The 26,224-nt window shown below is 37.2% G+C and overlaps 1 protein-coding gene across 2 annotated transcripts; it reads left to right on the forward strand.

Annotated features, from left to right (window-relative positions):
• Nucleotides 1-412: 412 nt before the first annotated feature.
• On the forward strand, nt 413-24,793 carry EIF3E (eukaryotic translation initiation factor 3 subunit E). 2 transcript variants are annotated; one of them, XM_075141279.1, is made up of 13 exons: nt 413-616; nt 2,424-2,538; nt 5,634-5,751; nt 9,679-9,721; nt 10,192-10,296; nt 12,350-12,475; nt 13,969-14,093; nt 15,214-15,340; nt 16,303-16,404; nt 17,441-17,550; nt 23,153-23,255; nt 23,507-23,641; nt 24,627-24,793. In XM_075141279.1, the coding sequence occupies exons 1-13, from the start codon at nt 527-529 to the stop codon at nt 24,663-24,665; spliced, it is 1,338 nt and encodes a 445-aa protein (XP_074997380.1). In that variant the 5' UTR covers nt 413-526; the 3' UTR covers nt 24,666-24,793. The 2 variants fall into 2 exon arrangements, with proteins under 2 accessions (XP_074997380.1, XP_074997379.1); XM_075141278.1 differs by lacking the exons at nt 13,969-14,093; nt 15,214-15,340 and having other exon boundaries at nt 438-616.
• The last annotated feature ends 1,431 nt before the right edge of the window (nt 24,794-26,224 follow it).

Raw genomic sequence — 26,224 nt, forward strand, 5'->3', positions numbered from 1 at the left:
AATGAAGTTCTATTAAGCTGACTCCACCACAAGAGACAAACTCTCTCTGAGCACTTAGTAACGCACTATGCTGGCGCCTTCACCCAGCCCAAAGCACAGCTGGGGGCGCAAGCCGGGCCCTGCCTCATCCCCACAGGGCCCCGGCCCCGGCCCCGGCCCCGGCCGCACCACACCGCGCACCCGGCCAGGCCCTACAGCCGCCTCAAGCAAAGAAGCGGAAACCAGTCCAGGATTCAGCTCAGCCACTCCCTCCACACCGAGACAGCGAAAGCGTTAAGCTCCTTGCCGAAGCCCCGTTCGCGTCCCTCTGCCAGGCGGCCCACCGGACCACCCGCTCCCGCCGCTGCACACGGCTCCGCCCAACCCACTGCGCAGGCGCCCGCCGCCTACGCCCCCTCCGCCCGGGGCGGCGGGGGCCGCGCAGGCGCAGGCGCCGCGCAGGCGCACAGCCCATAAGAGCCGCGGCCGTCCGCTGCCTCCCCGCGCGGCGCGGGGCCCCGCCTCTCTTTTCTTTTCCGTCGCCAAGATGGCGGAGTACGACCTGACCACCAGGATCGCGCACTTCTTGGACCGGCACTTGGTCTTCCCGCTGCTGGAGTTCCTCTCCGTCAAGGAGGTACGTGGCTAGCCCGGAGGTGGGAGAGCTGGCCCTGCGGCTGGGGGTGCGGAAAAACGGCAGACGGTACTGCCAGTGCCTCTCGTGGGCCTGGGCGTGCCGTGGCCGTCGCCGTCTCCTTCCTCAGGCCCGGCCCGTGAGGCGACTCGGAGTTCGCTTTCTAAGGGAGGAGCTCGGGGCGGCTGCGCCGCATGGGGAGAGGGCGAGGCGTGTGGACCTTCCCCGGGAAAGAGAGTAGGGCCGAGAGGAGGCCTGGGGGAGCCGCTCCTCCCGCAGCGCAGCTCCCCGGGCTGCTCGCTTGCGAGGCAGAGGGGAACTCCTCTTCCCCCTTCCTCGGATTTGGCGTGGTTTCTTTCCCTTCCCCACATTCGGCGCACATTCGGGGGAGGGAGAAGCAAAAGCTCTCCCTCACAGCCGCGGTTCGTTTCCTGCCTACTTTCCGACGGCGTGAGACAGCGCTCGTTAGCCCTGCGCCTCGCCGGCGGCCGCTGCCGCTCCTGTCCTCAGCCGCGGAGCTGCAGGGCGATGTGTGGGCTTGCATCAGCGTAGGTAGTGTTGCTAATCAACTTTAATTTTAAACTGTTGTCATCAAGAATTTATATTTAAACCAAGTGTAAGTCACTTTTAGTGCTGTCCCTTGTTGGTCTTTTTATATCTATTTTTAATTTTATTACTACAGAGAACCTAGTAATGCTGGAGATCAGATTGATGAGAGTTTAGTCTAAAGTATCATCTAATCCATTTTAAAATGGAAACAAAATGTGTAAAATTACATAAGCTTTGACTTTAAAATAGATCCTGTTTTAGACTTCAGAAATGAACCAATTAAGCATGCATACATTGAGACCACTTGACCAAACCAGTTTTCATGTCTAGTGTATGGACTTTGCTTGATGTCTGTCATCTTGGGGGTATTTTTAGTATTTTGGCATTTGTACATCAGCTCAAGTTAATTAAACAGAGTTATTATTGTAGTGTTAATCTTGAACAACATGATGTTCAGAGCCGAATTAAACTTTTGCAGGTTCTGTATGTGAGATGTCCATAAATGTGGTGTGGTGAATTGTAATACAGCCTTCATGCAAATGTATGGCTAGTTTAGGCCCCCACCTACGTCTGGAAAAACTAACAGCACTTTACAACTCATAGCTAAATTATGGGATAGGAACTTTAAAAACCAATTTGACAAGTTTAAAAGAACACCATCCAATTACGCAAGGTAAACTAAATTTGCTCTTATACTATAGACCTAACAACATATTTTAGATTAATCTGTGCTACAATTAAATTATAAGTTTGATCTTGAGTATATCTTTTGAGGTCCTCTTTAAATTATTTGACTAGTCTGCACTGTTCAGCATGTTATTTTGTGGAAGAATATTCACTACTTTGAAAGAAAAATCTGACCAAGGTTGTTGTTGGGGTTTTTGTTTGTTTTATATATATACATGGTTTTTTATATATATATATTAAAAAAAAAAAAATTCTGAGATTTTTCACGTTGGATTTTTTTTCCCATGAATTGTTATAGGAATTACTATTCCTGCTAAAGGAATAGTAATCAAAAGTGGTATTTGTCTTCTAACTAGTTTTTGAAGTTCCTGCATTCATAAATAGCCTCTCTATATTTCCAGTCTGCAATTTCTGGCTATGTAGTAAGCACACTAAATAACAGAGCTGTGAGATATTGCAAAGCTATGAGATTTGATGTTTAAAACTATTTAATAGGACAAAAATCCATTATATAATATGAATTGGAAACTATTTAACGGTATTCAAGAAAATCTGTTAATAATTCCTATTTCAGATATACAATGAAAAAGAGCTACTCCAAGGAAAACTGGATCTCCTTAGTGATACCAACATGGTGGATTTTGCAATGGATGTGTACAAAAATCTTTATTCTGATGAAATTCCACATGGTAAGCTGCTCATTTAGAAGTAAAATTTGTTTTACAACCTTTGTATCTAAAGTAATAAATAGCTAGCGGTAATTTGCTTGTTGCGCTCAAAAACTAGAATATTTTTTAACTTTGGCCTTAGTGAAAGGATGTGCCATACTGAAACAAATGGAATCCTCTAATCCTGGGAAGTCTGGGTTTGTTGGTCTATCAGGAACTTAGTCTTTGAGTGACGTCTGAAGTATTTCAATGCTGATTTCGTCATTTCTAGCACTTTAAATGTATAGCCTAATAGAGTTGCACTTATTTTCATCTGTCAAATTAAACACTATTGCACAATGATTTGGGGTCAGTAAACTTTTTCTTCAAAGCATCCAGTATATTAAGGCTAGATTTCCATTGTAAGTAATCCATCTGTCCATGGTTGATTTTTAGACTTTGAGGAGATACAGGTGTTTTTGAAAATGCATGTTTTCCTCACTTCTGTCAACGTATAAATTGCTGTTTCTTTAGAAGAATTATCAATGGTAATTATTATCATAACGAATATGAAATTTAATCTCTTACTGCCTTCTCCACGATATTGGAAACTTCCCTGTTTATTTCTTAAATGTCTATCTTCTGAGGAGTGTTTGGGGCAGGGGAGAAAATTAGAATATCTTGCTTTCTGTAATTTCTATTCTTCATGGATTTTTTGGTGTTTTGTTTTGGTTTTTTCCCCCCTATTGTTGTTTCTTTTTTCTTTTTTTTTTTATTTTGGTGGCTTGTTTTTGTGGGTTTTTTTTCCTTCCTGATCCTAGTCTTTGAATATACACTTGCTTCCTATTTCTCCATCTTTTTTCATTTTGTGGAATTCCTCACCTTTTTCTAAACTAGTGGGACTGCAGTCTGTCTTGCCTGCAGCTTAGGAGGAAGAGACTTAGGTGCTTTTGCGTAGTCTGGTACATGATGCAACTGTTCTTCTGCCTCTGGGTCTTACTCTTTTCAGGCTCTTCAAACTGCAGAGTTGGCAGTTAGCCTCTTCGGAAATACATGAAGAGAACTGATAGACTTATGGATGTTGGATTCAACATTTTGACCAAATCTTTGATATGCTAGCATTAGATGTTGTTGTTTATGGGTGTATATGCAATGATGCATGGGACTGATAACAAATAATGAGAACCAGAGGTTTTCACGTTTGTAATCTAAGAAACAATTATAATGATAGCTTCACCTTTAAGTTACTTATCAGTTCTACTGATTAAAAAAGTCAGACCATCTCAGGGCTATAAAAATCTCAAAGCTGAATAGGTTTTCCTTTTTTTTTTTTTTTCCCTTGCTCCAGCCTTTCTAAACTGTTCAAGAAGAATATTGCTCTTATCAGTAGTAAATAAGTAGTAAAATGCTAAAGTAGTAAACAGCACAAGAAATAGCAATTCTAGCACACTTTCACAAAGTAACTAGTCTAATGTCTTTAATGTTCTGATTACAGTCACTTATTTAAGCAGGTTGCTAAGTGTATCATTTCATAAGGCCATAGCTGCAAGTAAGTTGAATGAATTTGGTCACTGGGAGAGCTTTGACTTGATATAGTCCAACAATTTCCACACTTGGAATGTTTTTCTTACACTCTTCAAACATCTCTAAGATTTTACGTCATCAGTTTGGCAGGATTTTTTTTTTATATGACGACTTACTGTTGTTTCATCTGTGGCTTTTATTCAACAGTATAACATAAGCAGAGGTAATACTTTCACATGGAGTCAGTTGTTCAGGGTGCTTGCTTGTACAGCTTTCTATGAAAAGGTCTTAACTTACTCTGAGATCTTTCTGGTATGTGTCATCTTCATGCATCAATGCTTATCAGAATGTATGTACAGACAGGCTCTTCTTATTTGTGGAATCGCTGGCTTCATTAGAATTTTATGCTGATTTTTTTTTTTTAAGACCTCACTGTTTTAAGTACTCAAAGCTAAGTTCACTTACACTATTATACTTAGAAATGTCCCTGCACAATTTATAGTTGCTTTTGTCTTGTCTTCCATGAGATCAACTTACAATTACACAGCCAGGAGATGTCACAGGAAAACATTTTCGTATTCTTAGTAAGTCAACTGAATGGTTTTTCTTTCATCTCTTTCCTCTTCCTCTTTTATAATGTCAAGATTCATCTGAAGTTGGAGATAATTTCTCCTTATTGGAACAATTTGTATCAGGCAAGTCATTTTTAGATTTAGGTTGGGTCACCCTTATGGTGTTAGCCACTTTGGACCTCCTTTACAAATACATATGTAGTCAAATCACAAAAGAATGTTTAATAGGTTCACCGTGGAATTGAATGTCCTGGTGTGTGGCTTACTCTCATGGTTTCCTGCATACTATTCTTTCTGGGATTTGGTCCTGGCTTTTCTGATCCCATGTGTTTCTTGGCTCATATAGCCAGTCTCAGGGTGCTACTGTTTTTTCTTTAGTGTTTTTTTTTAAGCATATAGGTTTTTCTGAATTTTATTTAAGTGTTCATTTTATTGCACTGGTAGCACTCGGTGAGGAAGTTTGGGTCTGTGTAAAAATAATCACCCTAAAGCTCTTAGTTCTATTTTGTAACAATTTTTCATAAAAGGTTTAATGTTCTAATTAAGCATGCATAGTGTTCCAAATCATAGTTTTGCAGATTGAGCTGCTTTAAATTCTTCCTGTCAATTTTCAGTTAAGTATTCTAAAAATGTGCTTTCAGAACCTGGTCAGTTAGGCAAAAATCAGTCTTACTGGTATCATAGTGCTGTTTACTTCTTTCCAAGTTTATTTGGAATAAGTGAACGTAGTTAAAAGGTTGTTTCTCCCTTAGTGGAAGCCTGAAGATAACCTTGTCTAATACAGACACTGTGCCAGCTATATCTGCTCTTTAGTGGCTTGATTAGTACTCCACACAGGAGGAAAGGAACCAAATGTTAGAAGCTTTTTATTGAGTTAATGAATTGTTAGATACCTCTAGTTTTGTGACTTGACTGAGAGGACAAGCAAGGTAGGAATTAGGAAGACATGTTCAAATGTGCTGTCAGCACTGTGTAATTACAGGTTAGTTTCTGTAAAAACTGAAGGCCTTACATTAAAATCTTTTTTGTTTGTGTGTTTAGCTTTGCGTGAGAAGAGAACAACTGTTGTTGCACAGCTGAAGCAGCTTCAAGCTGAAACTGAACCTATTGTCAAGATGTTCGAGGATCCAGAGACTACAAGGCAAATGCAGTCCACTAGGTAATTTCTAACATAATTTCTCAGGGTGGTTTGTTGGTACCTCTTAGGTGTTGATGATGGGAATGCCCTCCGTGTAGTGACTGCAAAGACACTTTTATTTCTAGCCAATATTTAAGTAGTGCTTGCAATCAGGTAGTTGAAATTGCTAGACAATTTACTCTTTTCAGTGCTTTTACCTGCTGTGCATAAGGCATCTCTGTTGTTCTTAATGTTCATGAATCAATGCGGGACAAATGACAGTCATCATGTAGTGCAGCCAAATCACAGCCAAGATTGGTTTTGGGGAGGTTGGGGGGCTTTTTTGGGGTCTCTTTTTTTTTGAGGAGGGTTGTTTGGGGTTTTTTTGAGGGGAAATACAGGCTGAAACAATTCAGTGTCTCTTTTCTAGGAGACTATCTGCCCTCTCTCCCTGTTCTACCTTCCACAGAGGATTATGGAGTGCCATCTTTCTTATTCGGAGAGGCCTGGTGGATAAGCATCCTTTCAGCCTCCTAGCACCTATCTCTTTCAGGAGTCCTGTCCTTCCCCCCCTTACCCACCCCCTGAACTGGCCAACTTGTTGGTGTTAGATAGTGCTCATAATAATCTTTTTAAGACCTATCCAATTTCTTCTCACTTTGCTTGTGGGAGTAATTGAAGTGGAATGAGTTTGTCTGCACATTATATCTAAGGACTATGAGATTTTTCTTATGGTTAAGCTTGAGTTGGGCTCTGTAGGGAAGAGTTCAACTGTAGTCATTGAGGAAGTAACTGTGCAACTTCAACAGAGGGGTGGGTAGGTATTTGTTTAGTGTAAATTACTGCTTGTTGCCTTTGCTTAGGAAGCATTGTTATTACTGTCGTAAATGTGTCTAAGCAACTCTGGAAAATTAATTAGATCCCTTCTTCAGCCTTACCTGCTCTAAGATTTCAAATAGAGCGTACCACATCAGATAGAGCACCTATGGCTCAACTTGAATTTGAAGGTGAAGCCTATACTTGGATTTATTGTTGGCAAGCTTTATGCATCTACTGATATGGAAGACTGTAATGTTGCTTCTGGAATTTTCTTAGGAAAACACTGAATGCACAAAATCTCTTTTTCTAGTCTGCAGAAATCTTCTTGATGAGGTGTACCTTTGTTTAGGAACAACCCCCCTGAAGAAAATGGGTCCCTGAAGGGGGGGAACTTGATTAGAATTTGCTCCTTGTTTCAAGTGCAGATTATTATCCTTTTTTCCTTTCCCTTCTTTGCCCAACTTGCTGAGAAACCTAATCAACCCTTTTGGCCTATGTTTTCTCCACTCTGCGCATTGTTTTCAGAATTTGCTATGGTCTAATTTAGAACTTGGGCAGTGCAGAAATGGTGAGGTGCAATATATTGGGTCTCAATGCGCACATGAAACAAGATGTCAGTAGAAATCATTAAATCTGTTAGCTTTCCAGCACTTCAGAAAAAGCTTCTATTTTCTATTCTGGTATCACCAGAATGTACTTAAGCTTCTGCTGTAAAAAGCATTCTTAGGATAAGTAAGCCGCCTTTGTATCTGATTTTAGCATGGATATTTATGTCAGATAATTATATTAAGAAAAGGAATTACATTTGCTTATGACTTGGGTGGTTACACAAAGCCAGGAGCCACTCGACAGCTTTTGGAAGTATGACTTTGGAAGTGAAAGGCCCAATTGCCATTAGTTAACTACCTTGAAGTTATTAACTGGGACTATCTTAATTTTAAAGAAAAGACTTCCTGATACTATCACAACTCTATTCAAATCTAATTGAACTTCTGCTCCATAGAGATCTTGTTCAATTCTTGCTTTGCCTTTAGCCAGTTTTAATAATATTTGGCCCAGGAAAAAAGTTACCGTGTTGCAATTCTAAGTACTAGCATTTCTTTGGAAATGTATTCTGTTACTTGACCTTTGATTCACAGAAGTTGGTCAGTAGTACTTATTCCAAATAGGAAACACCCTGTTCGGAAGCAAAAGATATGATAAAAAAATGCATGGAATATAACTTGCCTAATGCTATAAAATATTAGCCCTATTACTCATATGCAGCAGATCTTGTTTCAGAACTGGTACATAATTTTTGGTTTTAAAATGTCTGAAAACTTTGCAGCTCAGAAATACTGGTTTTGGTTATTGGCTTAACAGAAGTTCTAATCCAGATTGTTGGGGTTTTACAGTAATGGGGAGAATCAGGCTGAAAGGTGTCAATCTGATTAGATCTGAGTAGCGTGCTTTAGATAGTAGAGAGCAACTTTTGATTCTTTGACTCTTGTGAATTTCTGCTGGTGATTTGGAATCTGTACCGAATTTAGAGCTGCATGTTATCAGGGCTCTAGATGACGGCTTTTGATCCATGACAGTGCTGTTAGGAACATCAAAGTCTGAGAAATAGCAGAAGATGATGTGTAAAGGAGACTCTGCAAGTGGAAGTTCTTTCAAGAATAAGCCAAAACATTTCACTTTCTTTTTTCTATGCAGCTGTTGGAGGACATTGACTTTAAAATTATAGAGGAGTAGTCAGTATTCTTCATCCTTGAAGTATGTTCCACTGGAAGAAACCCCTGAGATTATTCCTGGGGATTGTCATTCTTGGCTACATTGGCAATATGCCATTTCCCTGTAGAATCTTATCGCATAAGTTCTAATTGAACAAACTCACGGCTTTGCAGTCAGTTGATTTCAGAGTAAAGGGGGAAATTTTCTCCTGCGTACACTTTTATTTTATCTTTGTCCCAAGAAGAATTTATAGCTTGATGCTCTCCTCTTCAGTTAAATCTTGGGTACATGTTCTATCAAATATGATAGTTCCATGAATTGTCCAAGTCGTCTTTACCACATGATTGATTGAAGTGTGAATGTACAGAAAAGGTGAAGTGGAGGGTAGCTACAGGTATAGAAGCATGCCCAGGGGTGTGGGGTGGTTGGAGAATAGAAAAGATGTCATTAATTCTTTCTCTGTTGTAGAAGGGCAGTCCATACAATCAAAGTGCCAAATTGAAAATGCATTTCTTTCATTTATGAATTCAACTATGTGTATGAATTGAACTGTGGTTCTCATTGCCAGATGATTGTAGCAGAGTTTGAATGGAATTCTTACTGCATTGAAAAGCTGATGTGTTAAAATTTCACTCTAAGAGCTGATCAAGATCCATTGCAGAGACTGGATAAAAAATTATTCACTAAGTTAACTATTGTTTTGAAATTAATGACCACAGGACTTTAGATACCTACATGAGACTTATTGGTGGTAGAAAATTTCATGCTTGCCTACTGGAGGCTTGCCTACTGGAGGCTTGATCTAGATAATACTGCTTGTCCTTTTATTATCCATGTTGAATAAAAAAAAAAAGCTTCAGAAATACTATCATGTGTGAATTAGATGTTTAGAACTTACTAAGTATGACTTTTTTTTATAGTTTTGCATTCTACAGGCATTTGCTGTGGTAGAGGTATTCTTGCTAAGCACTATGTCCCAGTGCTAACAGTGGGATAAGTTTCCTTTCTAATTCTATTTTACTTTATTGTTTGCCATTTTTTTCCTGTCTCCTGTTAAATTCAAACTGCTTGGCTAGAGTAATTGCTGTGGAATTAGAACATGAGAGTGGGAAGAGCTCTAAGTCAGAATTTAACTTCCATACTGAAAGCTAAGGATGACATCAAATTTAAAACAACGTCCCACCCTTTCTTAACTCTAGTTATTGTTGCAGGTGGCATTCTTTATTTAAAATTACAATAATTTTAAGATTTTGAAACTTCTTCATGGCACTTTAGGAATAGTTGGCTCACTATTTCTATAGTTGCTTTTGAACAACAAGCGGAGGAGTATTACTTCAAACTTATACTCGGTATTTTACTTTTAACAGCTAAAGATTGTGTTGCATGGTGACAATCTGTTTGTTTTCTAAAACAGCAGTTTTTATCTTTTTATTATAGGGACGGTCGGATGCTGTTTGACTATTTAGCTGAGAAGCATGGTGTAAGTGTTTTTAATTCTTGTATCTGTTTGAATTCAGTTGTAAATATCTCCACCCAGCCTCCCTCCCAGCCAATAGCTTTGAGCAATTACGGACTAGCATTTTGGCCTGTCTTATGTCAGTGTAGCTAACAGGCAGAATTCCTAATGCTAACGTATTTTATTTGAATGCCTTTGAACTTTTAATTTTTATGCAGACAAAAATAAAGCTAGAACTTAATGTTAGCTGCATCCTTGTAACTAAGATGTGCTTTACTTTGTAATACAGAATTTCACCTTTTTTCCAGTATTGGTATAATCTTTAATTCAGTGGCATGGATTAAGGGTATAATAGTTTTCTATTGTCTGCCCTGTGTACAATGTCTTTCAAAGAACCTAAATACTTCAAAGGTTACTTTACTTTTAAAATTGGCTTGTAACAGCATGTTTCTTTTTTCCTAGTGAAGAAAAGCTTTTTTTGTATTCCTTTTCAGTTTAGGCAGGAGTACCTAGATACACTCTACAGGTATGCAAAATTCCAGTACGAATGTGGTAATTATTCAGGAGCTGCAGAATATCTCTACTTCTTTAGAGTTCTGGTAAGTTTTGAGTGTGTATTGGGTTTGGGTTTTGTTTTGTGGTTTGTTTGTTTTTTTTTTCAATGAAATACTTAGACCAGTAAGTTGTCTGTATTAATTCTTAAAATATAATACTTTTGAGCTTTTTTGAGACAATTACTGTGCACCAAAGAAAAGTTGAAAATAATTGTAATAATCATCACTGACTTTTGTCCAGCAATTATGTTATTTTCGTGACGAATTCAGAACTGTCCTTTAAGTTTGTAGGTCTTGTGGTAACATTTAATTATGGAATACTTCTTCTTTCCTCACTGTAAATGTATCCTGGAAAAAATATAAAAAAAAACCAAAAAAAAATCCCAGCAAAATGAATACTTGTTTTTGTGTACAGATGTAATCAACAGTAGTGAAAAGCTTGCAGGTGGATTGAATGGAATTGGTGGTAACGGTGAACTGCCAGCTTCTTATCTGAACTCTCAGTTGTCTTCCCTTGAATTTTGTGATGGATTTAAGAGTATAAGTCATCTGCCTAGGAAGTGTAAACAGCTTAAATGAGAATTGTAGAACCAGATCCATTGTTTCTGAAGCAACTTTCTTCATGTTGTAATTCCTATCATTTGTTAATGGTGGGAGTGAATTTTCAGAATGAAGGTTCAGTGTCTTGTAAGAATCTCAACACAGTAAATTTATTGTTGGTGGTCAGTGAATGTGACACTTAACTAACAAATGGAAATTTAAGGTAACTGCTTGAACATTCAGATACTGTAGCTAGAACAGCTGCAGTATCTAAAGGCAGTTATTGTGAATAGCTAACTGTAATTACATGATTTGGAACCAGCACAGTGCACGTGAACCTCCTCATCTAAAAGTGTCTGCTAAATTGGCACCTTGGTTGGCTGGAAGTTAATGACTTCTAAACTGTGTATCTCTCATGGATATGTGGAGTGATTGCTGAAAATATTTAGTGGCCCATATGTGGAGGTTTATTTCTTGCTGTCTAATTTCTAGTCCCACCTAAAAATATCCTTAACTTTCTGAAATACTGCTAGAGTAAATAACAATAATTCCTGTAATTGACTGTAATTGAAGAAGCAAAATTGGGAAATGTATCTTTAATCACAATAGGGTTTAAAGTAGGAATGGGTTGAATTCTTAGTCTAAAAGTTGATGATAAAGTAATACTGATTTCAGTATTATAGGTACATTGCTTGTGCTGAGAGGGGAAATAGAAGTTATGTATGTAGGTTTGTGGGTAGCTGTCCTTAATTCTTCGTGCTTTAATTCTGGGCTTAGCATTACATTCTTATATGTCAAATAACTAATTTCAAAAAGTGAAGTACTGTTCTTGTGCTGGTAATGGCTTGGTATAGGACTTTTGTTACTAATTCTGATGGGAGAAGATTTGTTTAAAGTTCTGTGTGATGAAACATAACCTATGAAAGAACTATTGTAATGGATCTGAGAACAGAATTTGACACTGTGAGTGACCTAGTGTAATTCATTCCTGTATAAAACTAACACAGCTTGACCTTAGGACTACCCTTCCAGGAAATAGATTCAGTACTGCAAAGTTGCAGTTTTACTGGGCATTTCTGTAAGAAGTATGCTTTTTGGCACAGGATTAGCAGAGAGAACCTTGAGTACTAGCTTTTTTAAGGTAGTTACCTAGTCATGAGTTCTTTAGGAACCTGCTTTGTAATAACCTTGTTTTAGTAGTTTAGAAGCATTTTTATGTGGTGTTTTTAAAAGAAAAAAAAAAAAACAAACCTGGAACCAGTGTGTCATCTGGTGCTCAGCCATTTCTTTTTTTTTTTTAACTTAAACTGCAGCAGCATGGAGCTTTGTCTTACTTTGAGGATTTTCTAGTTTCTACTTCAGAAGCTTTACTGCTGTGTTTTTCTTCTGTCCCTAAATTGCTTTTTTTAAAAAAATACTTCATTTGGAAAGATAGGACCATGCAAATTTGGTATCTTGTAACTTAAAAATACTGCCAGAAAATATTTTTCTTATTTTTTAAAATAAATAATAATTAAGAAAAATACTAAGAGTATGACTTTGCTGTTGTTGAAAATAGGTTCCAGCAACAGACAGAAATGCTTTGAGTTCTCTGTGGGGAAAACTGGCATCTGAAATTCTGATGCAGAATTGGGATGCAGCCATGGAAGATCTCACAAGACTAAAGGAGACAATAGATAATAATGTAAGTAAAATCTTGGTCATGTTAGTAAGGTGAGAGGTTAGAAGTGTAGTATTCAAGTTTTTATCATGAATCACTTGCAGTTTTGTTTAGGAGTAGTTTACCACCTTTTCACTAGGTACTTTCTTAATAGTGGGAGAGTTGAAGGGTGCTTGTGAAGAAATAATGAAGCTTCCTTTTTCAAATTACTTGCTTACCTCTTATCACATTTGAAAATGTAGCTGGGAACTTCTAAGGTATTTCCAATAAACAAAATAACTAGTCTCAAGGATGAGTTTGAGGACAAGGTATCGTGTGAAATTGTTTGCTGCTTAAATTTCAGATAGTTGCACTATTCATTTTCTGTAAAGAATAAAATGCATGTAACTAACCTATACTCTTCACATGAAGATAACACCTTTGACACAAAATGCAAGACAGCTTGTTTTTGGAAATAGTTTTCAGCCAGTTCAGCTTCCTCATCAGCTCCTGAGTTCAGATGAGCACCAAGAACATGAAGGGAAAGAGTGGGCCTGCAGTACTAATTCAGAGCAACTGAAGTGATTGAGGACCTCTGTCTTTCTCTCTGCTCATGGGGCTTCAATGGCCATATCTGAAATGAGTTTTACTCTCCTGAACCAGAATCTTGAAAAGGTGTTTGGTGTTTTGGTTGGTTTTGGTTTTTGTTTGTTTGGGTTTTCCCCCCCCCAGAATTGTTCTTTATCTATGTGGCAGGTAACTAATGTTAACAAATTTTCTTCGCTAATTTTCTCACCTTTATGAACCTATATAGTTATAATAGACTATTAAATTTGACTTACTCATTAGACTCCAAGATTTTTTTAGGATAGTTAGTTGTCACACTCTTTGGAGTGATTATTACTTGCTATGTCAGTTCATTCTCAACACATTGCTTTGCAATCTGTTTGAAGTGCTGCTGAAATTTGGAGCTAATACAGATACTTTGAGCTGAATCCTTCTCTGTGCCTTATCAGCTGGTTTAAATGAAGATAATTATATTCTTATTTCTTGGCTGAAAGTGATTATGGTGTTTCATCATTGTCTGAGAGTGTATGGCAAAAAAGCTCTTGTGAGGCTTTAGAAAGGAAGAAAAACTGAAAAGCTAGAGAAGCCAAGTCATTCCTCAGTCACATCTGAAGAGGGAATACAAGAAAGAAAATTCTCAATTAAAAGGGGAAGTAATAACTTATGTTAGTATGGTGGTCTTTGGAGAACTAAAATCTATGCTCTTGCCATAACAGAATACAAATTTTGGCAAACAATTTGGAATATAATATTGGAAAATTTATCTTGGTTATAACTTTCAGCAGATTCATTTTTTTAACAGATGACAGATTAAAAAGCTGGAGGTCAAACTCAACTTGAGAGTGATAACAGCTAAAAAGAGCCAGTGGAAAATCACAAATTTTTTAACCATTACAGGTTTCCATGCATTAGTATTCATGCAAAGTTTCTATGTTTTATTTGTCTTTAACCAATGTTATATTTTATTTTAGTCTGTCAGCTCTCCACTGCAATCTCTTCAGCAAAGAACATGGCTCATCCACTGGTCTTTGTTCGTGTTTTTTAATCATCCTAAAGGGAGAGACAATATCATTGACCTTTTTCTCTATCAACCACAGTAAGTTGTGTTGTGCTATGTTGGAGTCTTTAAGTCAAAATGAAGGCAGATGATGAATATGCAAGCTTGTCGAACATTCTTCAGCCCAAAGCCTGAGGCTGTTTCAGAAGTTCTAATGATATTAACACTTTGAATATTTTTTGTTTTCAAGCCTTTTTTTGAATTTTTGTGTATAATCTGCTTTTCTTCATGGTTATACTTCCCCATAATTCACCATAGGAGAAGGGGTGGTGAAGTAGGAAGAACTGGCTCTCTTTTCTGGTGCTTGGGGGGGACGGAATAACTGGGTTTGCTAGATTACCAACTCCTTTTAGGGCTGTAGGGGAAGGTATTGTTCTATTTTGATTTTTCAAAACCTATTTAAGAAGGGTTCTTGAGGGAAACCTGAGAATAAAAATGAAAATTGAAACACGGTAGCCATTTGTGAGAGGACTGACTTCATATGTAGATCTAGAGTGTAAAACAGCTTAACACTGAGAAATTAATTGTAAGTTTTGCTCTCCTTGTGGTACTTGGTTGGAGGTAATGTATTACAATAGGAGAATAGTATTAAAGAAAAGCAGTTGAATGTTTTGCGTGATGATTCCAGTAGACTGGTAATTTGTATGGGCTTTTTTGCCTCCTTTTTGTTTCATAGTATATGTGTTGGTTTGTTTTTTAATTTTTTTAATTTTAATTATACTTCTCACTTGTAAATACGGGCTAATTTATTGGACAGTTGAACAAGAAAGTTGCAGGCACAGATGACAGTATGAAAAAGGACTTCCTGTGGTTCTGTGTGCCTGTGCAAACCCCCCTTGTGAAATAAGTGTAGCTGACAGCTGAGGCCAGTTTGACCTGAACTTAGCATATGGACTCTTCTTCTGCAGCGCTAGCCACTTTTCTTCTCTCCCTAGTACACTGCTGCCTTCTCTTCCCCATGCTTCCCTCCCTCCTTCTCCTGTCGCAAAAAAGATGATGACAAAGTTAACAAAAAGAAATCATCCTTTATATTTGAATAAATGGTCAGCCATAAGCCCTGGTATTGTATTGCATAAAAGGTACATAAGCTATTTATCGTGAATAGTGTTTTGATGCAAAATTGCATCATCTGAGCTTTATCTGTATTTTTCCTTTCTAGGTATCTCAATGCAATTCAGACAATGTGCCCACATATCCTTAGATATCTGACTACTGCAGTGATAACAAATAAGGATGTCCGAAAACGTAGGCAAGTACTGAAAGATCTAGTCAAAGTTATTCAGCAGGTAAGGACTGAAATACCTGATATTTTCTGTCCTTTTTTACTGAGACTTCATAATAACTTTCTTCTAATAATATGTCTGGTTTAGGACTTCTACTTATATTTTGGTGCTCACTCTCTCTCATTGAATTTTTCACTGTAGGTTAACAAGTACAATTTTGATGTAAAAAACCCAACCAAACAAACAAAAAAAACCAAACCCCTTTACCTATAAAGCTGAATTTTAAACCTAAATGATGAGACTGTAAATTAAGTTCTTTGGGGAAGGAAAAATAACTTTGATCCAGAAAAAAAAACTCTCTTAATAATTCCCTTAATCTGCTGATCTTACTGTATGCTAGAGCAGATATTGGCAGATACTGAGTTAGGTGTCTTAAAATGCGCATTAGAGGCATATCAAAGGATGTTTAATTATGTCTTAATTTACACAGATGTATATAGATCTAGTATTGTTCCTGTCTTTAGTTGAGAAAGTTCAGTAATTCCTGTAATGCCGAAATAAATTCAAGTATTTTGTATGTAGAAAGTAGCATTATTTGTGTTAGCTATGTTGTCTGTGTAAATCAAATGATCATTCAATTTGAAATATGAAGGATTTGGTGTTGGACTAGTCTTTGAAGTCAGAATTTAGGAAGACTATCTGTTCTACCATATTTTAAGAAATTTGGATGTTTGATACAGAACCAGCTCTAGTCTCTGACGTTTTCCTAACCCAAAGATTGCAGCACTAAATGCTGAAGGTGAAACTACACTTCTGGTTGTTTAAGCAGACTATCGGGGGGGGGGGGGCAGGGAAAGTACATTTATGCAGCTTTTATAAGAGGAATTTGAAAGTTTAACTTAATATTTTTTTTAAGGTGATATATGGACTTGTTTCCAGTATTAAATTTTCTTTGAAGAATACAAGAAATATTCAAGTGACCTTGTGGCCTTGGTTTCTAATATTGTTCCTAATTTTTTTGACAGGAGTCCTACACATACAGGGACCCTATCACAGAGTTTGTGGAATGCTTGTATGTTAATTTCGATTTCGATGGTGCACAGAAGAAGCTGAGAGAGTGTGAAACAGTAAGGTTTATAACAGAAGACTTTTCTTCCTCTAAGTGTAAAGATCTCTAAAATTCACAGTGGCCAACTAATTTGTTTGAAGTGGTGTTTGATTCCATTGGCAATGTTTTTTGATGAGCTTTTAATTCACGGGGGGGGGTGGGTTGGGGGGGGTGGTGTTTGGTGTTTTTGGTTTTTTTCACAACTCATTTTGTAACACCTAAACAAGACTTACCAGTAAGGATATAGCTTTAAAATTATATTTAAGCAGTTCTAGAACAAGAAGTGAATAGGTGATCATGCATTTGGCTGAGCTTCAGCTTTTCCATTAGTGTTGGAGAAGTGCTTGAGGAAAAGCTTGGATTTGCCTTTTGTTTTGAAAGATACTGCGTCCTGGAATTTTAGTGGTGAAAAGTAATGTGAAATAACATTAGGGTAGTTAAATACATATTCTTGGAAAATTCTTAGTTAATCTACTATGAACAGTCGAAGATACCTAACACTTGGGTTGACTACTGTAAAAGTTAGTATTTCTAATAGCTGAACATTAGTACCAATTCTTACAACCTCTGGCTTGACTCTTCTTTCATTAGTATTAGTTGCCTAATTGGGTAAATCAGAAGGCTTATAATCATGTTCACTGCATAGGGCTCGTGGTCCTATAATCTGAACTTTATAGGCACACTTGCACTACTAAGCAAGCTGGTTTGCAGGGTAAGGAGAATGCTGATCAAATTGCAGAGAGAGAAGCATCCTACATTATGAGGGGGGAGTTAAATTTTGTGTTGGAGGGATCATCAGTAGAATTATGATAGCAGTGGACCCTGTTCTCTTATTGAGACAGACATCAATGAACATGTTAGCATGCAATTTTAATTTAGCAGACTGCAGAACAATGAAAACTTCTGCTAAATCTGTAGCTTTTCTCCACATCTTGGAACATACCAAGAACTTTTTTAGATTAACTGTTCACTGATCTTGCTTATTGATGGTGCCTACCAGTAAATTACTACTTCCGTGTTTGTCCTCAGTGTTCCCTTTCTCCTTACACTTGCAGGTGCTTGTGAATGATTTCTTCTTAGTGGCATGCCTGGAGGACTTCATTGAGAATGCCCGTCTCTTTATATTTGAGACTTTCTGTCGCATCCATCAATGTATCAGCATTGGGTACGTTAACTTCTTAATATGGCAGTTCAGAAAAATCAGTCATGGATGACAGTTTGACAAACAGTGTAAACTTTAGTAGAAAAATACTCAGTCATCAGATAAAAATCACTAACTAAAATCTAATTGGATAGTTGTCTTTGTAGTTTTATAGCTCTAATGTGATATACTTAAATTGCAACAGTCATATTTTGAAGTTGAATTCTTATGGTTAGCTTTAAAACAACTCCTCTCTACCACCCTCAGCCCTCTCAAACGGTGCTTTCAAGCTAAAACTTTCTCATGATGTCAAGTTAGATTTCTACTGGATTTAATGGGAACTTTCATACCCAGTGCCACCGAAGTTCAGGTGTCTTAATTTGGAGTTCAACTCCACACATACTGATGAAGTGGTAAAATTAAGTAAATACAAATTGCAAATACAGCAGTTGCTTAAACTTATTTATATTTTGTAGATACAGATACCCCTGTCTGTTTTATAGGTGTGTTCTTTGAAAATTATTAGAATTGTATTGGTTTTTTTCATTAATTAAATGGAAAACAATAGATCTTATTCCCTGTGGCACAAAGTGAGTGATCTGGCTGTAAGAAAATGATGTTCTTATTAGTAAGGATGTCTGTCATTTACTCAGTTTGGTAAAAACAGACTTTTCAAATGGATCAGCTCTGATGCCTCTATTGTAAAAGCTAAGCAGGAAGATGTTGTTATGCATGCTTGAGATCCCTTTCCACTTGGCCTTTGCCCCTGTTCCCCGTATTTCCACATCCCTTAAATTAAAAAGGGAAAAAAGTGAAGTAAAAACTCTGAATGCTATAAAAATTTCAATGGTAGAGAACAGTGCAGAGATCCTTGAGACAGCAGAAACCAAGGCTGTTAAATCGATCAAGTTTGATGGAGTCTTGTTAGCAGCTTCTATCCAGAGCAAACGTGTACATCTGGTCCTCTGAGGAAACGATTTAACGCTGCTTGATTTCAAAAGAAAAAGACTTGAGAGAAAATTGTCTTAGTTTTGTAAGCTTATTGAAAGGATTGCTTTTTTTCATGGATAGGTATAGTTAGAGACAGGACAAAGATTCTTATTACTTTTAATCTCTGTTCACTGGGTAACACATCTGTCTTCAATGCATTTGGAAGTTTTTTTTATCCTTTCTATCAGCTTAAAATAATCAATGACTTCAATGTAAAAGGCAGGCAGTGAATTTGAGCATTTTAATCAGCTGTGGTGTATTGTGTGTTAAGCATAGTCATAATAGTAAATGGAACTAGATGCTGTGAACAAAACTTTCCATACTTAGTGTTCACTTTCATAAGGGGGTTAATACTTTATCTAAAATCACTTTAAGCAGAGTACTGCACACTTAGGGATAAAGGGGTTTTGAGTAAGTATTTGGAAGAAAAAACGTAAATATAGTTCTCTTAGGGATGAGTTTCTAGGGAATATAAAAGTGTCTTGCTATTTTCTATAAACTCTTTTTAGTACTGTGAATATTGCACATATTCAAGCACAAGTTTTCAATGAAACTAGATGTTTAAGCTTTTTTTTAAACTAAAGACTAAATGTCTAAGAAGTCTGCTTCTCTGATCTGGCTCCAATCAATGAGCAAAGAGTCTGGAGGGTGTATCTTAAGTATGCTTCAAGTCTCTCTGTCAAAAGATACTGATAAACTGTGGGTAACATATCAGTGATTCATTACAGCAAAAATAGCAAGCTTTATTTAACAAATCAAGGTTTATGGTAGGTGGTTGTCATTTATTTAATGCTTATTACTTATTTTACAGTTCATAATTTTTTTGTGCCATATGTGGTATTTCAACTTCAGGTGTAATAGAAGATACTGTAGTTGACTCTCCTTGTTATGTGCAAGTGATTCATAAATGTAGGTAGCAGTGTCTTTATTTTATATATGTTATAGTGTGTTCTGAGGCAAGAGTCAAGACATGTATTTCAAGACATGGATATTCGTACCATGTATCACTTCAGATAATTGCATGTGGAATCAATTGTCAGTTAAGAGTTTCTTTTCAGTAGGACATTGTGTTTTAAATGATGGACATAAGCCTTAAATTTCTGCACAAGCTGTAACAATCATTAGATTTGGGCTTATTAAGTGGGGTGTATAAGTATTTCTTAGTGCATTTCAGGCTTGCTTTTGAAGAAATTAGCCAGTTGAAATGCTTGTAATTAAACATTTGACTGAGGCATAGTTCTTGCATTTCTTTGTCCACAAGTGATTTTCACTGCTATTCCTGGAGTTGAAAACTAGTTGGTTGTACCACAGTGCTTGATAAGTACTGTTTAACTATTCAGAACAAATTTGAAAACAATTAGTGGGAAATCTGCTATTCCTGATGTTAAATGGAAAATGGATGGCTCATTTCAATTTTTTTTTAACTACTTACATCTGTTAGGCAGCTGACATTTTTCCAAAGGACGTAGTTGCTTTATCAGTTGTAACTTAAAATCATCCTGCAATTAGTTTACTGTTTGAAATATCATGTTTAATAGGGAGTAATAGATGAAATGAATTTAGAATGTGTTTTGGTTAGTTTGATATGCCTGTATTTAATTGAAGAGCTGAATATGCTTCATTCTTCTTTTCTATATATTTTTCTTCTGTGTGCAGTACAAGATAGTTTATGTATAAAGATGCGTGGAATTTGGTAGACTTGCCTTTTAAGCAAAGGAGAATTTAAATAACACTTGCCTTAGCATGACCCAAATAAGTGAATCTCCTAATAAAACAGAGGGACAGAAATAATCTAAAGAACTGTTTTTGAAACTACTGTTGGGTAACTACCCTTTGAAATCACCTGTAACTCGAAATGGTAGACAGTATTCTTTAAATATTAATAAAATTATTTCATTATAATTCACTAATTTTTACTGGGTTATAGTGGGGATCCTTATAAACAATGGTAATCTAGAATACAATTTTTCTTGCTTCCATCCCTTAGTATTAATGTGTTTAATATGTATTTGTAAATCTGAATGTATTACTATTACTTGAACAGGTAAACATGTATGGGGCTAAGCTGTAGTTTGTATTTCTTCAGAGTATTAGATACCTATTTTAACAATGCAATAGGAGAATAGTATTGTTTGTTACACAATTGTAATCAGGATAGATCTTCAGTGCATTTGCTCCGGAAGGATGGAGAAGGCTTTTTTGGCTGTGTGTTGCTTTACCAGGCAAGTATCTCCTCCATGTTACACATCCAGGCACTTTGGGTGGTGCTGGCTGCTTCAGTGTAGCTTGCAAGGAGACCCTAAAATGGAATCCAGTTGCCACAAGTGCTGGAATAAGGTCATCTTTTGCATCAAAGGTGTGATAAAGTTTTAGTTTTTTTAATATAGATATCTTTATTTCACTAAAAGATAGTTGTTACTTGATAACTTCGGTTATTTTATATTAAAATTTTAAATCCATGTAAATCTCAAAGCTGGAAATTGAGATAAAATAAGTTTTTAGATCCTTTTTACCCTGTCGTTTTCATTCTATGATGTGTAAGTTTTCCAAATGCATGTGCAGGAAAAAATACGTGTATAGAGGTGTGTTATTTCTGTCATGGAGCTGCATAATGCTATATGTTTGTTCATCTAAAATTTTTTTGATTTTAAAAAAGGCCACCTCTGAAGAAGCTGAGCTAGTAAAATTTAGACATAATAGGAAAAGGTAGAATTATCTGCTAGGTGATATAAAGCACTTCATAGTTTCTAGCTTGGAATGACTCCTCTAGAAGTCTGTGCTCTCTTCCTCTGCAAGTACACAGGGACTTCAGGTTAAGGAAAAAGCAAAATATAGGTAGGTTGGAAGGGACCTCTGGAAGTCATCTGGTTTAATCCTGTGCACCCAATTACAAGTCTGAGCAGGACCCACTGCAGTGTTCCATTATGCTACTTAAGGCCTTGTCTAGTTGATTCTTGACTGTCTCAAACGATGGAGGTTCCACACTTTAATCCCAAAGGTAGGTTGCTTAATCCCCAGCGTAGGGGCAGTAGCCATTCTTGTGGTCATCTGCAGGAGGAGTTATTTTATCTAAATCCTATTTGATGCTTCTAAAAGAGAAATATGAGAATTCCCCTGACACACCCCCACCCTCACCCCATGTTCTTTCAGTTTGAAATTTCTTTAGTTTCAAGTCAGGTGCTTAACATCACTGTTCAGAGGTAGTAAAGCAATTTGTAGCTTCTTCCTATTGAAATATGTGTCTTATTCTGCCTAGATGACTGAAAATTCCACAAAAAATTACATCCTGATACCTTCTATTCTCTTAAAGTTCTCTGCCTTAACTCTCTACAATTGCTAATTTAACCACAGATTAACAGTTCTAGTGGAACAGTAGCAACTGCGGTTGGATTTTACTTTCCCTTTCTTTGCCAAACTCCAGATACTTTGTTACCAATTTGTTGTGTCATTCCCCTGAAGTGAGTTCAGTGTAAGTCCAGTATTTTAAGTTACTTTGTGTTTTTTTTCTATTCACCTCACTACCTATTCGTCTGTGACAAAAAATGAAATTTACTTTTATAGTTGGGAGAAGGGCGAGAGATCAAGACATATAGAAGGGAAGACTGTATAAAGAAGAGTATATAGATAGTCTAGCCAGGTAGACGAGCTAATAATTGATAACTTACAAAGTATTTGCTTGATGCTAATAATCATCAAGACGAAAATCACTTTCTCAGGTGGAGAAAAATATGTTTAAGCAAGATCCTGTAAAATGCTGAGAAATTGACCTCTTGTGCAACTCAGCGTAGCCAGCTGGCTTTTTGGTCATGTCTGTAGCCCTTACCTCATGTTTGTTACCTTAGTCTGAAAGCTGATGGAAGAATGAGTGTTACAAATGTCCTGTGTGAGCCAACTGCCAGCAGGAAGCTAAAGGAGTTGGCTGGAAAGCCACAGGAAATGCCATCAGAAGGAATTATTCTTGGACAAGAGTGCTTGTTTCATTAAGAATTTTCCTTTCTCTGTCCTCCCCCACCATCCCTCCTTGAAATTGCAAGAAGTTTGAGCATAGTGTCTCTGTCACATCTTCTATACCAAACTCTGTCTCATGGCTCTTGTTCCTGAAACCTTAGAGTGAAGTTTATTGCTAAATACATTCCTGGACTAATTAGTTTAAACATTCTTGACTGCTGGCTGGATTTAAATAAGAATAAAAGCAATTCAATTGTTCTCTTTATAAAGATGGTTGCTATTTTGTGTTGTGGTGAGATTACTTAATTGACAATTACTACAATTGACATGAACAAATGTTCATGTAGGCAATGTTTAATAGGAATATGTAAAAATTGTGCAGGTCCAGATTTAAGTGCAAGATGATGTAATTCATTACAAGGAAGTATATACTTCAGGATGTGGAATTCCTTATTCACAATGTCCTGGTGTAAAGCAGTGGGGGTGGGAGATGTGCAGGAGTGCACGTATATAAGCTTTAAAGTCATTTCAGTCAAATGAAAGTATGCTTCCCAGATATGTGGTATTTATTGAATACAAGTCTTGGGCTGTGCCAAATTTTGTGTTGGTTTAACTCATATTCCCTAGTTGTGTTTACCAACATCAGAGGGTTTCTGTTTCACCTTTTGATAAGTCTGTTATCTTTTAGTATGTTGGCAGATAAACTAAATATGACTCCTGAAGAAGCAGAAAGATGGATTGTCAATCTAATTCGAAATGCACGATTAGATGCCAAATTGGATTCAAAGCTGGTAAGACTGTACAGACAGATCCAAGTGAATTTGAATTTTTCATTAAATTTCTTTTACTTTATTCAGGAACAGTGAGTTCTAATTTCTGCTGTTTGTTTTTCTTTGCCCATAAAGTGTAGTGGACTTCATTTATTCTGTTTTGATCCTGTATGTAAGATGATCTGTGAAAGCTCTGAAAGCAGAGCATTAAATTTAAAGGCTTATGCATTCTGAGTGATTGTTAAATTTGCTGTATCTTTGCTGTGTTTTAGGGCCATGTAGTCATGGGCAACAATGCAGTCTCACCTTATCAACAAGTGATTGAAAAGACCAAAAGCCTGTCTTTTCGTAGTCAAATGTTGGCTATGAACATTGAGAAGAAATTGAATCAGAGTGGTAGATCTGAGGTTGGTATAAGTTACATTTTTCTGAATTCCTGCTATCTTTTTTTATGACATAATAAGTATAATTCTTAACCTGTTACTTAATTCATCAGATGTACCTACTTCTAGTTCTGACACTAGGAATTAAATTGGAAAGGGTCTATTTTCTTATGGTGAGCATTAGACAGTGATTCTTGTTTTCTTCTCACCTCTCTCCTCATCACTAGGTTTTTTTTTTTGTTACGTAACTAAGTGTGTTTCTGTCATTTGATTCTCTACTTTCTTTAAAGGGTCTCCTTCACCACCTGAAAAGGGTGAACATAGATGCTTAAGACTGGAACATGAAGGAGGAGTTGTGCAAAACCCTAACTGCTAAACCCATTTCATGAAATAGTAGAGAATATAATTAGGTCAGCCAGAAGTTTAAGTAGAACCAGTGAAAATAAGAAAGTTGGCAAGATCGTCTGGTTTTGCCCCTGTCCACCTTACAATACGGGAAGCTTTGTGAGGGAGAAGAAGGTGGATGACTCTGAGGTCCACTAAGGACCCAGCCATACGTACTTAAAACAAACAAAAAAAAACCCCGCAAACCACACATTGAAAGAACTTAGAAAATATTAAAAGTTTTATTGGGCTTCCTCACTGCTTGGCTGTGGTGTATTAGTTTATTAAAGGGAAGTCATGTGAAACTTACGTGATACTATTTTCTTTAAAAAAATATAGCTGCCAAAATATTTTTATATTTATTTTGGAATCTTTCAGAACTTTTCCTTTTTGAAACTACTAGCTTGGAGGGCTCAGGCTGTACAACTTAATTACAGCATGTATTTCTGCTATATCAACACTTGCTTTAAACTTACAGGGTATCCTTCACTAATTAACAATACTTCCACTTCATAGACATGTATCAGTATTATAATTTTTTTAATAACTTCTCATAAATTTCAGTAACCAACAGATAATATAGTAATTTCTTTTCTACTAATCCTTATTTATTCATTTTTTTTAGGCACCTAACTGGGCTACTCAAGACTCTGGCTTCTATTGAGATACTTCTGCAGAGGGGGGAAAAAATCAGTTTTCACTTGACTAAAAAGCATAAATATGTAACTTTTTTGAGAAAAGGTAATTATGTGTTCCTTCTAACATTATTTGAATAAAATTGGCTAATTTTAACAGTCTGTGCCTCTCTCTAACTTAAATAGTTAGATACTTAATTATGTTGTATAATAAGGGGCTTTTTAGCATAATGATGTTCCAAAGCATTTTGGATCACAGTTTACAAAACTTAAAATGTCAATTCTGTTAGATTTGTTTGTACTGAAAGATGCTATTGCTCTTAGAGCTACCTGAGTTTGGAAGCAGGGAATTATAGTTATTTATTATTTATTGCAAATGTCACATTTAAAAAAATTAAAAGCGGATGGTATAAACAAATGGATCCCCACTGAACGTTTGGCCAAACCAAAATCTTTTTCTGCACTTCCATGTTTTCGTTTGTTTGTCACAGAAGAAGTTTGGTAGAGCGAAGGCATGTGTAGCCTACACCTTTTATGAAACCTAACATAATCTATATGCAGAATAATTTGGGTAGACCTGTGTGTACATGCTGCAGAATTTTTCCTGTTCTAAATCTCACTTTTAATCTTGCCCAGTGTTGGAAACTTTCTGATGTCGAGCTTTTTGTTTCAGGGGGCAGAAAGGTCTTTCAAAAGGTCTGACTAATGAGCTGTGTATGGTTTAAAGCTTTTATTTTGAAATCTGAAGTTCTTAAGGTTCATGATGCAAACATGAAGCAACAAAACCCTGTGTTGTTCAAGTATTGTGATGGGAAGGGTTTTTTTTTTTAAGCTTCTGGGTTTTTCAGCTAGTGTTTCACACTTCCCGGACTTTCCTTAGCACCTTCATGCTGCAGAATATATCATACCACCTCTAAGCCAGAAAATCAAAGATCCTTTTTAGGGCTCTGTGAAGTAGAGTGACTGATCAGTGACGTGAATGTGAATTTTGGAAAGGAAGAGACACTATCTCTGCATACAGTTTTGCATTTAAGGTTGAGGGGAAAATTTAATGACTCGCCTTCACCTTTAGAAAGGCAAAAGCCCAGCTAGAACTCAACCTGGCTACTGTTGTGAGAGACAACAAAAAATGCTTTTACAAGTATATTAATGACAAAAGGAGAGCCAAGGAGAATCTCCATCCTCTATTGGATGCGGGGGGGAACATTGCCACCAAGGACGAGGATAAGGCTGAGGTACTCAACGCCTTCTTTGCCTCAGTCTTTAGTAGTCAGAATGGTTATCCTCAGGGTACTCAGCCCCCTGAGCTGGAAGACAGGGACAGGGAGCAGAATAAACCCCCCATAATTCAAGAGGATGAAGTTCATGACCTGCTATGCCACCTGGATGTTCACAAGTCTATGGGACCAGATGGGATCCACCCGAGGGTACTGAGGGAGCTGGCGGAGGCGCTTGCCAAGCCGCTCTCCATCATTTACCAGCAGTCCTGGTTAACAGGGGAGGTCCCGGACGACTGGAGGCTTGCAAGTGTGACGCCCATCTACAAGAAGGGTTGGAAGGAGGATCCGGGGAACTACAGGCCGGTCAG

This window comes from Calonectris borealis, chromosome 2, assembly GCF_964195595.1.
Source record: "Calonectris borealis chromosome 2, bCalBor7.hap1.2, whole genome shotgun sequence".
Lineage (NCBI taxonomy): Eukaryota > Metazoa > Chordata > Aves > Procellariiformes > Procellariidae > Calonectris > Calonectris borealis.